The sequence below is a fragment of the Labeo rohita genome, chromosome 12 (assembly GCF_022985175.1).
Source record: "Labeo rohita strain BAU-BD-2019 chromosome 12, IGBB_LRoh.1.0, whole genome shotgun sequence".
Classification (NCBI taxonomy): Eukaryota; Metazoa; Chordata; class Actinopteri; order Cypriniformes; family Cyprinidae; genus Labeo; species Labeo rohita.
Window position 1 is genome coordinate 27969783 of NC_066880.1, and position 14672 is coordinate 27984454.

Consider the following 14672-nt stretch of genomic DNA (forward strand, 5'->3'; position numbering starts at 1 on the left):
ACTATATTTCTTGCTTGAAATGAACCCAAAAGTTGGAAAGGTTGGAAATTTTTGGAACATTTATCAATATGTTCAATAAATTAACATTTCTTAATAAGTTAAATAAATAATAATTCAATAATAAACATTATAAGAATAAATTAACCTTACTAAGAAAAAAAAAATCCATTTTATATTTTTACATTAACAACGTAATCAATATTCTATTTATTAAAGCCATGTATAAATCTTATCAAATTAGTGTTTTTAAGCATCTTACATTTATTAAAAAAATAACTCAAGGCAGTAACAATTTAAACAATATATTTTATTCGTTAACTTATGTTCAGTTATTCTTTTTAAAAGTAACTTTTAACTTTTTATTTATTTATTTATTTATTTTTTTTTTTTTTTTTCATTTTTTGGATAATCAGTCATCGAAGCTTGGTAAATATTGGCCACAGACAGAGATTTACTTTAAATTTCACCTATTCACTCACTAAAAACTTTTTATTTTTTATGCCATTTTAAGTCTTATTATGACATAACAAAGCTTTTTTTATCTAAGTGTGTGAGTTGTTTATTTACTTTTTTAAAATTTGTCTTCCCATTAACACCATTATATTGTTTATTCAGACCGATTTGTGAATGTGGAATGGGCACAAACACAAGAGGTGGAATTTATCGCAACCAATCACAGCGGAGTATAACCAGTCATATCCAATCATATCACGATGGAGGCATTGCCTCCTCTCACGTGACTTTCCCCCATTCATTCTCAGTCGCCCACCGCCAAACCCATGGAACGTTTTAAGGGGGCCTCTTAAACTCAATAGGCTTATTATATAATACTGGCATTATTTTATTTTTGTACTACAATTTTTTGAGGAGGCACTGCCTCCCTTGCCTCCTCAGGAGGAAACGCCTCTGATATGTGGCAGCAAAAATAAATCAATAAATATTTGTTTTTGGTGAACTAATTCACAGAACAGAAGTTTATGTATGCCTTTAGCGAATGCTTTCTTACCAAAGTGACGATACGCTGCACACATAATGTTCCTGACAAACAGCAGGACAAGCTGAGAACGCCAAACTCCAGCAACCACAGATATAAAAATAACTCAAATGCAGTTCAGTTGCTAACCAATTGAATACCTTGGCATGACCCTACTACATAATACACAGGATGAGTCCCTAAAGAAGAAAAAAAAAGATTAAACATAAGTTCTACAGACAAATGTGAAGCGGGAGTTTAATGGCTGCCATAAACAAGAGGAACATCTGACACTGTCTAACATCTCCAGAACATTCACACAAAGCACGGACATCCTCATCTTGCGCATTTACTGTAGCATGACGTCCTTCAAGAGGTTTTATACATAATCTATGGTAAAAACATAACTCCACGCTCACGAGACGCACGCCAAACACATTCCTCAACATATACAGTAGTCTTCAGACTAAACACGCATGTTACATGTAGTTCATCTGATCCAAACATATACAACTCTCTCTTTCCAATCATAAATCAAACTATGAAAGCAGATCACAGTTCACCTGACAGAAACCAAGTTATTTTGTTCTTCCAGATGGAAAGGAGAGACGACATGAATCTGTTATTTTTCATACATGTTTTTGTTTTCACTGAAAGCGGTAGCAATGGATTCTTACTAGGACAAATGTATATCTAGTTGGAGTGATTGAATTTTAATGTGTGGCTGAGGTTTTGCAGACAATATATGAATCACAAATATTTATAAATATTTTTGAGGGCTCTTAGAAGTGTAAAATAGGCTTATGTTTTTCCTGCCTGCTGTTTTCCACATCTCTGCTCAGGATAGTAGCTAGTACAGCGTGTTCTTATGTGTTCATATGTGTCATAACAGATTTTGTATCATGTCCTGATTTGATTCAGTAGTGTGTGATTTTTAAATTGGATTCTATACATGGTATATATTACCTGAAATGTCGCTTGCAAATAAAAACAAATTCTTGCTCTGCTAATGCTGTACAATAAGCAGTAAATAACTTTGATTTAAACTGATCCAGATTGTTAACTCATCTTTTAAACTTTTCTTTAAAAGAATCATTTGATTAATTTAGGGAATCATTCTTCGCTATTCTCACTGTGTAGTTTTGATTAACTAAAAAGTGCTGATTTTGCATGCAGCTCACAAAGAAAATGCATTACAAAGATGCTTTTACATAATTCCTACAAAATGTTTTTTTTTTCAGCAGAGGTTTTAATATATATCAGTTTATGCATTTTCCTTGTGAGCTGCATGCAAAAATCAGCATGACACATGTAGTCTGATTCACTAACAAATAACTCCTATAAGCTGGTTCTTTTTTAGTTAATTATAATATTATATTATAGTATATATTTTAATTATACATCTTTAACTAGAATTTTATATATATATATTTTCTCTGAATCAAATGATTTGCGATACACGCTTTGAAGTCTCGATCTGAATTAAATGATTTGCAATACGCGCTTTGAAATCCCGATCTGAATCAAATGATTTGCAAATGATTTGCAATACACATTTTGAAGTCCCGATCTAAATCAGATGATTCATTATATGCGTTTTGAAGTCCCGATCTAAATCAAATCCGATCTGAATCAAATGATTCATAATACGTGTTTTGAAGTCCTGTTCTGTATCAAATGATTCACAATACACAGTTTAAAGTCCCGATCTGAATTAAATTATTCATGATACATGCTTTGAAGTCCTGATCTGAATCAAATGATTTGCAATACGTGCTTTGAAGTCCCGTTCTGAATCAAATGATTCACGATACACACTCGCTTTGAAGTCCCGATCTGAATCAAATGATTCACGATATGCGCTATGAAGTCCCGATCTAAATAAAATCTGATCTGAATCAAATGAATGAAGTCCAGATCTGAATCGAATTATTTGTGACATGTGCTTTGAAGTCTTGAACTGAATCAAATGATTTGTGATACACGCTTTGAAGTCCCGATCTGAATCAAATGATTCACAATACATGCTTTAAAGTCCCGATCTGAATCAAAAGATTCACAATACGTGCTTTGAAGTCCCGGTCTGAATCAAATGATTTGTGATACACGCTTTGAAATCCTAATCTGAATCAAATAAATCACAATACGTGATCCAATTGGAGCGTTTCGAAACATTTTGAAATGCAATGATTTCACTGATTCGGAGTGAAAGCTGAATATTTGAAACCTCCGTTGATACTGTGTTCTTTGCTCACTTGCTCTATATATTTGATGTTTGAACAATTGTGGTAATGAAACTGATAACAGATTAGCCGACACTAACATTAGGTTACTTAGGCTGTAGCCTTGCCCTGGAGTTGGGTGAACACTGAACCCTGATATATAAGTTATTTAATTTTCCTTTTCAATTCTTTCATACTGAAGTCATCCATGCACATTTCTTTTTCCTCTGACAATCCTGCATCGAGCCTTGCAGACAAAAGTTAATTCTCAAAACAAAAAAGCCTCAAAGACACAAAATAACAATAATCCAGATTAATGGACATCTCAGCCTCTGTGATGTTGTTCTTGCTGTGTTTTGTATTCCAGGTGGATCTTCTGAGGCTCAAAGCAGATCTCAACCTTCACAACATTATAAATCACATCTTTGGTTTCTCGTGAAGTTTGGCCCGAGGCCTCTCTTGCCATTTCTGATTTGAGGTTCGTCTTCTCCTGACCAGCGTCTGATGAAATATCAGTTCAGGCTGAGATGTGTTTAAGATGACGCTTTAATAGCTCTACTACATTCGAGAAAAAGCAATGCGTGAGAAAGCTCCGGCATTTCTGATAACAATTGATTGGGGCTGATAAAACCAATGAATCATGTGAAACAGAGTTTGATTATATTAATATGTGAATTCCTGATGAGGCTCTCAACAAAGCTCTTTGTTAAAGGAGTCACAACCTCTAAGACTGATGAAAGACCCAAACAAGGTTTTCTTCACATACCAAGAAAAAGGAACATATTTCCTGACCGTAGCACACAGACGGCTGTTGAAGAGCAGTTGTGAGTGTTTACCTGTAGACGTGTGCGTCTGAGAGACAGCGGCAGCACGACAGTAAGCAGAGACGGGTCATTAACGACTACAGTACTAACTGAGACAGAGACCATCCAGCTGCTTTTCTGCCTCTGCCTATGTGTAGTGTGGTTTGAGTTGAAAAAAAAAAAAAACAATAGTAATCAAAAAAAGTAAAATATTTAATTATTATTACAAAATTGTAATTATATATATATATAACATATAATAAATATAACAACAGTTCTTTCTGGTTCTCGAATCTGATTGGCTAATAAGAGTGCGATAATACAGTACAACAGAACTCCAACAGCCGTTTCACCATTTGTAATTGTTTTACTCCGCTTGCGGTACCTCTCACAGCGAGTTCCATGGCGGATGCACAAATCCACTATACTTTTTAAAATATTGCTGTTTTTGTGTCAGGAATGTAGTTTTAAGAGGTTTTCATATGCAGTTTGTTAATAACATGTGAGCTCCAGGGCATCAGCGGCTGCTCAGCACTCATGAACCCGCCGGGAGCAGACTTTCTTCGGCCAGATCTTCTGGAATTTACTGCTGGCTCCGATGTCTCTATAGTGGTTGAAAATGAAATATAATTAGTTTTGGGACTAAGACTTTGGTCTCATTAAACTATTATTTGTTCCAGAACAAATAGTTATGGCAAAATCTTATTATGTTTATGCAAATTCAGTGCTGTATATCAGAGCGCTGCCTGTGAACGTTTGTCTGAATTGCCTATAGCAACTTTTGTGGTTGTTTTTTTGTATGGCTGTTGTTGTTGTAAATATTATTATTCAATAAATAATATTTTATATAAATTATAGTAGTAATAATAGTGTTTAGTATTGAGAAACATTGTGTGTTCGTGATAGTAATTTTAGTTCCATTATTCCACCATTAGATGGCGACAAGAGACTGTTTTTACGAGGCAGCAATAAAAACTTTTACATTGAAAAATAAAAGTTGTTATAAACGGAAGTTTACTTTCAACAACAGCTTGATGCAGCTAACAAATGCACTGAGCAACTCTGTCATTTTGTGTCATCACCCTTAACAGATAAAAGGATATTAACGGTATGACAAAGATAACACTTTCATTTGTGGACATTCAAACTAAAGTTTTATTGTGAATATGAGATTGATCTGCAGAATGAATGCTGTATCAGATGCAGGTAATCACACTCACTCAGTCTATCTCTCATACTACAGTGGGCTTTTAATACAGTAATTCAATAAGTTTTCAGTGAAGCAACTCAACATTCCTTCGTTACTAGTTCTAAAGTGATGTTTTTGAATTAGTAACGGAGGCTTGGGCTCAGCTGTTAAACTGTCAAACATAGATTTAAATCTGTGGCGGAAGGAAGTAGTTCTGCAGAAAATAGGATTTTTAAAGACACTCTGTTTTTGTATCTTATGAATTTACACATGTGTGCCATTGAACTGTTGTATAAATGCAATATCACACTCGTAGATGTGAGATATGGCTGTATACCGGCACGCTGTGATTACCTGCAGCTTCGTGCCTATGGCCGAATCACAGCCGTGCTGATCATGCAGTCATGTTTCATTTCTACAAGTGTGATATTGCTTATATATACAACAGTTTTTTTTCTGGTCCTCGAATCTGATTGGCTGATAGGAATGGATATTCTAGTGATATCGGAACTACAACCGTTTCACCATTTGTATCACTCAGCTTGTGGTATTTCTTACAGCGTCATGGTGGCCAAATCCACTATAATAATGCTGTTTTTTGTGTCACGGAATGTAGTTTTAACATTTTTTTAGGCGAGAATTGACGTTTTCGGAAATGTGAGCTCCAGAGCGTCAGCAGTCATTCAGCATTCATGAACCTGCCGAGAGCAGCCTTACCTCGGCCAGATCTTCTGGAATTTGCCGGTGGCTCTGATGTTTCTATAGTGGTTAAACATGAGACATAATTCGTTTTGGGTAAATCTAACAGGCAGTCTTTGGTCTCATTAATCTATTATTTGTTCCAGAGCAAACAGTTTTGGCTGAGGGCAAAGCCTCATAACTTTATATTTTTATGTAAGCTGTATCAGAGCGCTGCATTTTGTGCATTTAATTGAATTGCTTAGCAACTTGTATAACGGCTGTTGTTCTGAATAATGAATAATATTTTATATAAATAGTAGTAGTATTTAATTAATCATTGTTTTTGTTATTGGATAAATGGTGGATTGGGAAATGGTCAGTGATGGTGATTTTAGTTACATTGTTTCACCTTAAAATGGCGACAAGAGACTGTTTTTATGAGTGAGTCAGCAGTAAGGACTTTTATATTTAAAGAGACTGAAATGGTTGTAAACAAGGAAATTTGCTATTGAAATTTCACTTTCAATAGCACTTTGTAAGACACAGCCAACAAATGCACTGAGCAGTGCTGTCACTGGAAATCACCCTTAACAGATGGAAGGATAGTATGACAAAGATATTTCCTCAGCGGACGTTCTAACTAATGTTTTATTGTGAATATGAGATGGAACTGAAGAATGAATGTTGTATAAGATGTAGGTAATCGCACTCAATCAGTCCATCTCTCTCTCATAATGTTTTACATAATTGAGCTTTTAATACAGTAATACAATAAGCTTTTAATGCAGAAACTCAACGATAACGGAACGGAAGCTTTTGAACCCAGACTTTTAGAGTTTTTGGTATGTCCATTTTCTATCAGTCCCTATCATGTTTTTCTGAGTGCATGTAGTCTCTCTGTGTGTCCCGTCCTCTGCTCGTCCTCCTCCTGCTCTGGCCTCACTGGCTCCAGTCAGGACCCCGTCTGTCTGTGTGCGAGACCCTCGTCTGAGACGCAGCCAAGCGCCAGACGATCCCTAACAGAACTCCTGCTCAGAACACTTCAGACAGAGCATATTATATAATTATTGTAAAGCATTGTTTTAAAAAGTATTTAATAATGTCTCAGAATCAGACAATTCCTGGCGTTTGGAAATGCAGCAGCAGTTAAAAGATATGAATAACAAATGACACAAATAGGTCCCCAGGCACGTGTATTACTCAAAGCACAGACTAACCGCTGACAAAAACCTTCACTGTAATTTGAATTTGATTTCAGTTCAGTGTTTTTTTTTTTTCAGTGCACTTTAAATGTTCCCCAAAAAGAACCAGAAGAGTTATGCATTCATTCAAAGTGCAGAAATGTTTTCACTGGAAACTGATGAATTATGTTTTTGACTTCTAAACACATTAAATTATACAAAGACATCATTTATATTAGATCTTGTGTAGAATGTATTGTGATTTTCATTTCACAAAAAACCTCCGTTCAGGACGCCAATAAACACATGCTGAAAGATAATGATTCTGATGAATCCAATATGGTTTGAAACGCTGGATCCAGTGAAGAAAAGCTCACGTTCCTGAGCTCATGTTAAGACGGACGCTCTGTTAAAGAACATGTGTGTGTGTGTTACTGTATACAGCCACATATCATGAGCCGGAGGTGTCAGATGTAAGATGTCACGCCGCAGACCGCAGAGCCCAATTACAGGGAGGATTAGGACGGGGCTCAGTGACCCTCGCAGGAATTCACAGGGATGCTCTGTGTTCACTGTCAAACTCTGGGTCGCACCCTGCCTTTAAGTACTTTCACCTGCTAATTAAGCCGTCCAAACTCCAGTCATGGGGAAACGTGTGCGGCCAGACGCTCTTCCAGAGAAAAATAGCCGGTTCACAACTCAAGATGTCCTAATGTAAATATTTGAGCTGGCTTGTATACTGGAGCGCGCTCGACTACGCGTGGCAGAGGGACTGGACCGATTCTGGTGCCATTAGCGAGTTTGAGCCCTTCGCTTTGCTTAAACTGCAGCTGAAGTGCTTGAAGACATGGGGCTGAGCGGCCGTGGGTCTCTGGACAGGAGGAGTTTCATCTCAGATGCTTTTCCTGGAATACATTTGCGCTGTTGTTTTCTGTCTTTAAATCTTGCAATTATGACACGTATTAGTATTTCTTGTAACTTTGGCTTTATATCAGTCTATAACTCTATATATCTCTTTAGTTTTCTCACAATGCTAAATCTGTTTCTCACAATGTGACTTATATCTGACTATTACAGCTTTTTGAAAACACAATTCGACTCTTTCTAAATCTTGCAAAGCTTCTTTCTTATTGCAACTTCATGTGATTATTTCTCACAGCTACGGCTTGAAAAGTCATGACTTGACATTGTTTCTCTGTTTGTATTTATCACAGTCCCATCATCTATATCTCACAATGTGACTTTATATCTCACAGTTACAACTTTATTTACTCCAACTGTGAAGAATTATTGCAGTAGGGATTTTATGCCTCACATTTCGCACAATGTGACTTGAAATCTTACAAAGCGTTTACAATTTGTTTTGACTTTGTCTTTGACTTTGTTTCTTGTAATTGAGACTTAACTTTAAATCTTGCAGTGACTTACTTGTAACTGCAGTTTTATATCTTGCATCAGCATTGTTTCTTGTAATTATGACTTTACATCTCTCTGTAACTTTACTCTCAACTCTGTTTATATTTTCTCACTGTTCCGACTCTTTATCTCACATTGTAACTATAAATCTCACAATTGCAATAAATATAAATCATTTTCACAATGTGCTTTTATACCTTACAATTTTACTTTTCATATCACAAAATGATTTTATAGTCGCAAAGCGACTTTCTTTTAATTGTGATTTTATTTCTCGCAATTTATCATTGCATTTGTCAAGGATTCTCACAATATTGATTTCATATCGTACAATTATGACTTTAAACCTTACAATGTGACCTTAATTCTTACGAAAGTCTTGTGACTTTATTTCTCACAGTTAAGATCTGCTGAGATCCCTTACGAATTTGTTTCTTGTAACTGAGACTTTATATTTTTCTGTATCTTTTTATTTTCACAATTGTTAAGAATTCTCACTATAGTGATTTTATACCAGTTTGTCGTTTATATCTTGCAAATCGACTTTTTATTTTAATTGAAAGTCACAATTTGAGTTTAAATCTTGCAGTGACTTACTTGTAACTGCAATTTTTTCTTGTAATTACAACATAGTTTCTTGCAGTTGACTTAAATCGCTATCGCAGCTCTATTTATACTTCTCACAGTTCCAACTGTGACTATAAATCTCACAATTGCAACTTTATAAATAATTTTCACAAACATGCTTTTATACCTTACAATTTTTACTTTCATGTCACAAAATGATTTTATAAATCCTAAAGCGACTTTCTTTTAATTGAGATTTTATTTCTCATAATTGAAAGTTTATTGTCACAATTGTCAAGAATTCTCACAATAGTGATTTTAATATCGTACAGTAATGACTTTAAACCTCACAGTGTGACCTGAAATCTTATGAAGCACCTTTTTCTTTTAATTGCAAATTTATTTCTCACAACTGAAATCTACTGAGATCCCTCACAACTTTGTTTTTTGTAATTGAGAATATATTTCTCTATATCTTTTTATTTTCAAAATTGTTAAGAATTCTCACGATAGCGATTTTATGCCTTGTAATTTGTCTTTATATATTGCAAAGCAAGTTTTATTTTAATTGAAAGTTACATTTTGTTGTCTTTTAATTACAACATTGTTTCTTGTAATTGTGACTTTATATCTCTCTGTAACTCTGTATCTTAAATCTATTTATATTCTTCACAGATCTGACTGTATATTTCACATTGTGACTATAAATCTCACAACTGCAACTTTGTTACGTAAATTTAAATAATTTTCACAATAGTGCTTTTATACCTTACAGTTTCACTTTTTATCTCACAAAATGACTTTATAACTCGCAAAGTAACTTTTTTTGATTATGACTTTGTTTCTTATAATTGCAACTGTATTTTTTTTTGCAATTGTCAATTCTCACAATAGTGATTTTATACAATGCGACTTTGAAACTCACAAAGTAATTTTTTTCTTGCTGCAGCTTTATATTTTAAAATGTAACTTTATATCTTGCAATTACGACTGTTTCTTATATATTTCTCTATACCTCTGTTTCTCAACTCTGTTTATATTTCTCACAGTGTCAACACTATATCTTACAATGTGACTTTATTTTTTGCAATGGTGAAGATTTCTTGCAATAGTGATTTTATATCTCAGAGTGTAACTGTAAATCTCACAAAGCAACATTCTTTTAATTTTGACAATTATATTTTCGGAATTTCGACTATGTTTCGCAATTCTGACTTTGTACCTCATAAGGTGATTTTAAATCTTGCAGAGCAACTTTGTTTCTACACTGTAAAAAAACAAAAAACACAATTTGTTGAGTATGTGACTTTCTACCTCACAATTACTTTATTTTAGCAATTGGGAAGAATTCTCAAAATAATGAGTTTATACTACATGACTTTTAATCTTGCAAACTAACTTTTCTCCTGTAACTGCAACCTTATATCTCAAAATATGACTCTATATCTTACAGTTATGACTATTTCTTGTAGTTGTTACTTTGTATCTCTATATAACTGTGTTCCAACTCTTTATCTCACAATGTGACTTTATTTTTCGTAACTGCAACTGCAAAGATGAAGAATTCTTGCAATAGTTGCGTTAGATTTTCTGCTTTACAAAGTGACTATGAAGCAAATTGTGATTTTATTCGACTTTATCGCAATTATGACTCTAAATTTCACAAAGTGACTTTATTTCTTATTTAATTCTTATTTTAAACCAATTTTCAGAGACGACTCATTTGACATTACTAGTCTCTATTGCTCACATAAAAAAAGTCTCCATTTGATGTCATTTGTCTCTCTGAGAAACTCATGAGATAATGAGGAGATCTCATTCAGTATGTGATGTTGTGGCGACACACGGTCATCAGTCAGATTAGCACCAGATGAACGCATTACACAGTAAACAAGGGGAACGAATGGGCACTGCCACGAAAGCCCTGCGGCTCAACACCTATTTTTAATTCCATATTTGTACACTTTTGATTAAATCGATTTGAAAGGCCTGCTCGAAACCACACAATGGCACATCACACAATCCTAGATGTACTTACAGCTAATTGCACAAAAGCCCGTCCAAGAGCAGCGCTTCAGTGCCAGTGCTTGTTTTAATGCCGGCCGGAGACGCAGCGAAGCCCCGACAAATGTTTTGACGGCCTGTGGGAGCCGGAGGAAGGGCTGCTTGTTTTCCGAGTGGGGAATCCAACACTACAGATAAGATAACGCATATCGACTGAGCGATTGGCAACACATTACCACACTTAACAGATCATATGGGAATGTAAGTATTAAAGTCTCCCACACTTTAAATGAAGATCATTCTGCTACTAATTACGACCACATGTTAATTTGAGTTGCTCAGGGTTTGTTTGTGCATGTGTGTTGGTGTGTGTGTGTGAGCTGAAGGAGGTGGGACTCAGTCGAGCCTCCTCGGCTTTAAGACCCTCCCAGCAGCGACCACATATCAGTTTCTCTCTCATGGAGCAGAGAATCAGTTCTGCATGGGACCAAAGCGCTGTGAATGCATGCGGATAGTGTGTGCTATGAGACGCGGTTGATGCTTTGACACTGGAACACAATGACTCTACTGGGATCTGAACATTCCATTCTGATTCGCAGCAAGTTTAAATCAGGTGAGATCTTTGTTTCACCTCCGAAACAAAACAACTTATTAGGAAGTGTTGATTATTTACTAATGCATGATGAGTTACAATTATCAACGAATGTCACATAAGAATGACACATACACTTTACTATTTTTGTTTTGTACCTGTCGATCGTTGCATACGCTTTTAGCCGCACTGCTTCAAAAGCCTCAAGTGCTTTGATACAGGGGTCAAAGGTCATCAGGTATCACTTAACCTGTGCAAAAACATGATTTTAAGTATTTTTGTCTTGTTTTAATACAAATATCTAAACATTCTTAGAAATATTTACTTGGGAAAGAACAAATGCATCAAAAGAGTTTATGCTTAAAATAAGAAAACAAAATATCTCAGAAATATATATTTTTGTTTTCCCTTTGAATTAGTGTATTTTTTCTGAGAACATTTGCAGATGTTTTCTTGTTTAAAGCATAAACACATCATTTTGATACATTTTTTCATTCTCATGTAAATGTATCTTTGTTTTAAAAAATGTTTAGATATTTGTACTGGAAAGCAAGACAAAAACACTGAGGAAGGAAATCATTCGGTGTAAACATAAACTCTTACATCTGGGCTTTATTTACTTCACACTTGTACTGTTTGCTACTATTCACCCTTTCTGTTTCTTTCAAACTCATCTGCCTCTCTAAATCTTCTGAAGCTGTTCAGTGTAACATGTACATGTACTGTGAACAATGCTGCCACCTTTCTGATGAAAGCGTTACTGAATAACCACAATGTCAGAGTCTCTGAGAATCTTCTTTGCTTCTGTCCGCCAAACATCAAGAATTATGGCCCAGCAGACAAACTGTAGCTCAGCTTTCCTCATTTGATTTCACAGCAGCGCTCTGGTTTGGCACAGTAATGGCTTACCACTCGAAATTACAGACAAAATTGAGCTCTTCCTTCAGCTAGGGGAAATGAGCCCTATGCTCAAGGGAAGTGGACACATAATGCTGTTCGACACAGTGGCATGATGGGAGAACTTAAACATTGGCGTGTTGTGAGCAGCACACATTAGCGCTCTGATGCAGCACAGATGTGAAGTTTGTAGCCGTGTGTGTTGGCCAGTCGGCGAGCAAGTATGTATGTGTGTGTTTGTGTGACTGAGCTGTTCTGATAGGAATCATACAGTATGTTCCCTGCGGACGTGTTTGGCTCATTGAGGTTCTTCAACAGGACATGGGCGGCATGAGATTACATAACCCGTTTAAACTCTTTCTATACTCATGCATCTGAGGTCAGGGTTTTGAATGGTGTCATTGTGCTTTTAAAGAGAATTACAGACACGTTTAACCTGTTAAAGCTCACGGGCTACCAAAAGCTGTAAATGTTTTTGGGTGACAATAGAAGTTTTTAATATGACTAACATACACATTGTAAGAGCTTTTGAGAACTTGCCCAAAGTGTGGTTGTGGTGGGGCAGTTTTAGTAAATGATAGGTAAAACTCTCTATTGTCTTTCCATAGTTTTCATTGAATGGGTCTATAAAGATCAAATTGCCATATGTAAACCATTTATATGTAAAAACACTTTTAAAGATAAATGCAAGTGTTACTGGGTTAGATTAATGTAAATAGAAAACACTTTAAGTGTTACTTTTTAACATTCAAAATTGCACATTCATATGGAAAATGGCAAACAGTGAAGAAATCTGGGCAGTAATTGGTTAATTTCCTGATGCGAGAAAGAGTCTGTACAATTTTGATCAATGCTGCTGTAAACTATAGGTAAAAGCCCTTTTTATCTTCTATTATCTTCTATTTCTATAAGTGTATGTGCTCACAGGTCACTAAAATCGCCATATTTATATTGTCTTTATGTGAAAAATCTGATCTAAAAGATAGAAACACACTTAAAGTCTCATCACATGCAAAACTCACTTTTACATGTTGTTTGAACATAAATGTGTGCTGGCAGTGTGTGTACACAACCACCCTATTATGATAAAAATCCACCCAGTGGTATTTTTGTAATCTTCATAAGAAATCAAGCCATTCTCAGCTTCTCAGGCCACTCCCATGATAGTTGATTGACATGACCATCTTACCTTAGACCCGTCCTGACTGAGCTGTAACAGTCCGACTGCCATTGTGTCTACTCTGGTGCAAGGAAAGACAAAAACATCTCTGATTGAGCGATTGAGGTGTTCTCATTTACTCCCGACATCTGAGCCACTGAAGACGCAGAGTATTAGCGTTACTTTTGTTTTAGAAGGAAATGAGCCCAGCAATCTACATAAATGCGTCTATGTTTGCGTGAATCATTCGTGATGCAGCTTCACCTACAGCAGAAGTGAATATAAGGGTTTTTATGCATCTTTGCAAATCTCCTTTCTTAATAATGTGCTAGTTTAGCTAGTTTCACGTCGAAACGCGGCTAAATGCGGCTAAAGTAAACAGACCGGCTTGTCACCCCACAGTGGGGTAAAGGAACATGCAATAGAACGTCTATTTCTGAACAGGGCTGATTTTGACAAGGTAAAAAGGGTGTTTTTTACACTACCACTGAGACATTTTAACCAAAGTATGTTATAGACTTCTCATTAAGACCCTAATGAATCATATCAGCTTGTGGAAAATGGGCATCCGATGACCCCTTTAATGCATCGGATTAGAAAGGGTCTGAGCAATGGCTTTGATAAATAGTTTGATAGGCCATTTTCCGTTCTGCACGAAAACAGAACGGAAGTTAAAGAGCCATTGGTGGTTCCTGATTGCTCTGTGTTTGTGTATGCATTAAAACTGAAAGTGTTTGTACTCAAATCTCCCAACATACCTTACGATCCCTCCTCACTCACAGAGAATCAACGTGATGATCTTCAGAGCTGAAATTCATTTTAAAAAAGCCAATCAAACAGGTTTTCTTGATGGACATATGACTATTTAATGCAGACACTCTTAAAAATGGGTGTTTTATCACAGTGATGTCAAAGAATAACCACTTTGTGTTCCCCAAAGAACCTTTTAGTGGTCAGTTCTTAAAAAGAAGAACCATTTTTGTTCTAA

At 35.7% G+C, this 14672-nt stretch overlaps 1 protein-coding gene across 4 annotated transcripts in view; it reads left to right on the top strand.

Moving 5' to 3' along the window:
* Positions 1-11489: 11489 nt before the first annotated feature.
* Positions 11490-14672, top strand: part of myocd (myocardin) — a 35174-nt gene continuing 31991 nt past the window's right edge. For all 4 annotated transcript variants that reach the window (XM_051124003.1, XM_051124004.1, XM_051124005.1 and 1 more), the window contains exon 1: positions 11490-11649. In XM_051124003.1, the coding sequence (XP_050979960.1) occupies positions 11595-11649 (55 nt within the window). In that variant the 5' untranslated portion in view covers positions 11490-11594. The remainder of the gene's footprint in view (positions 11650-14672) is intronic.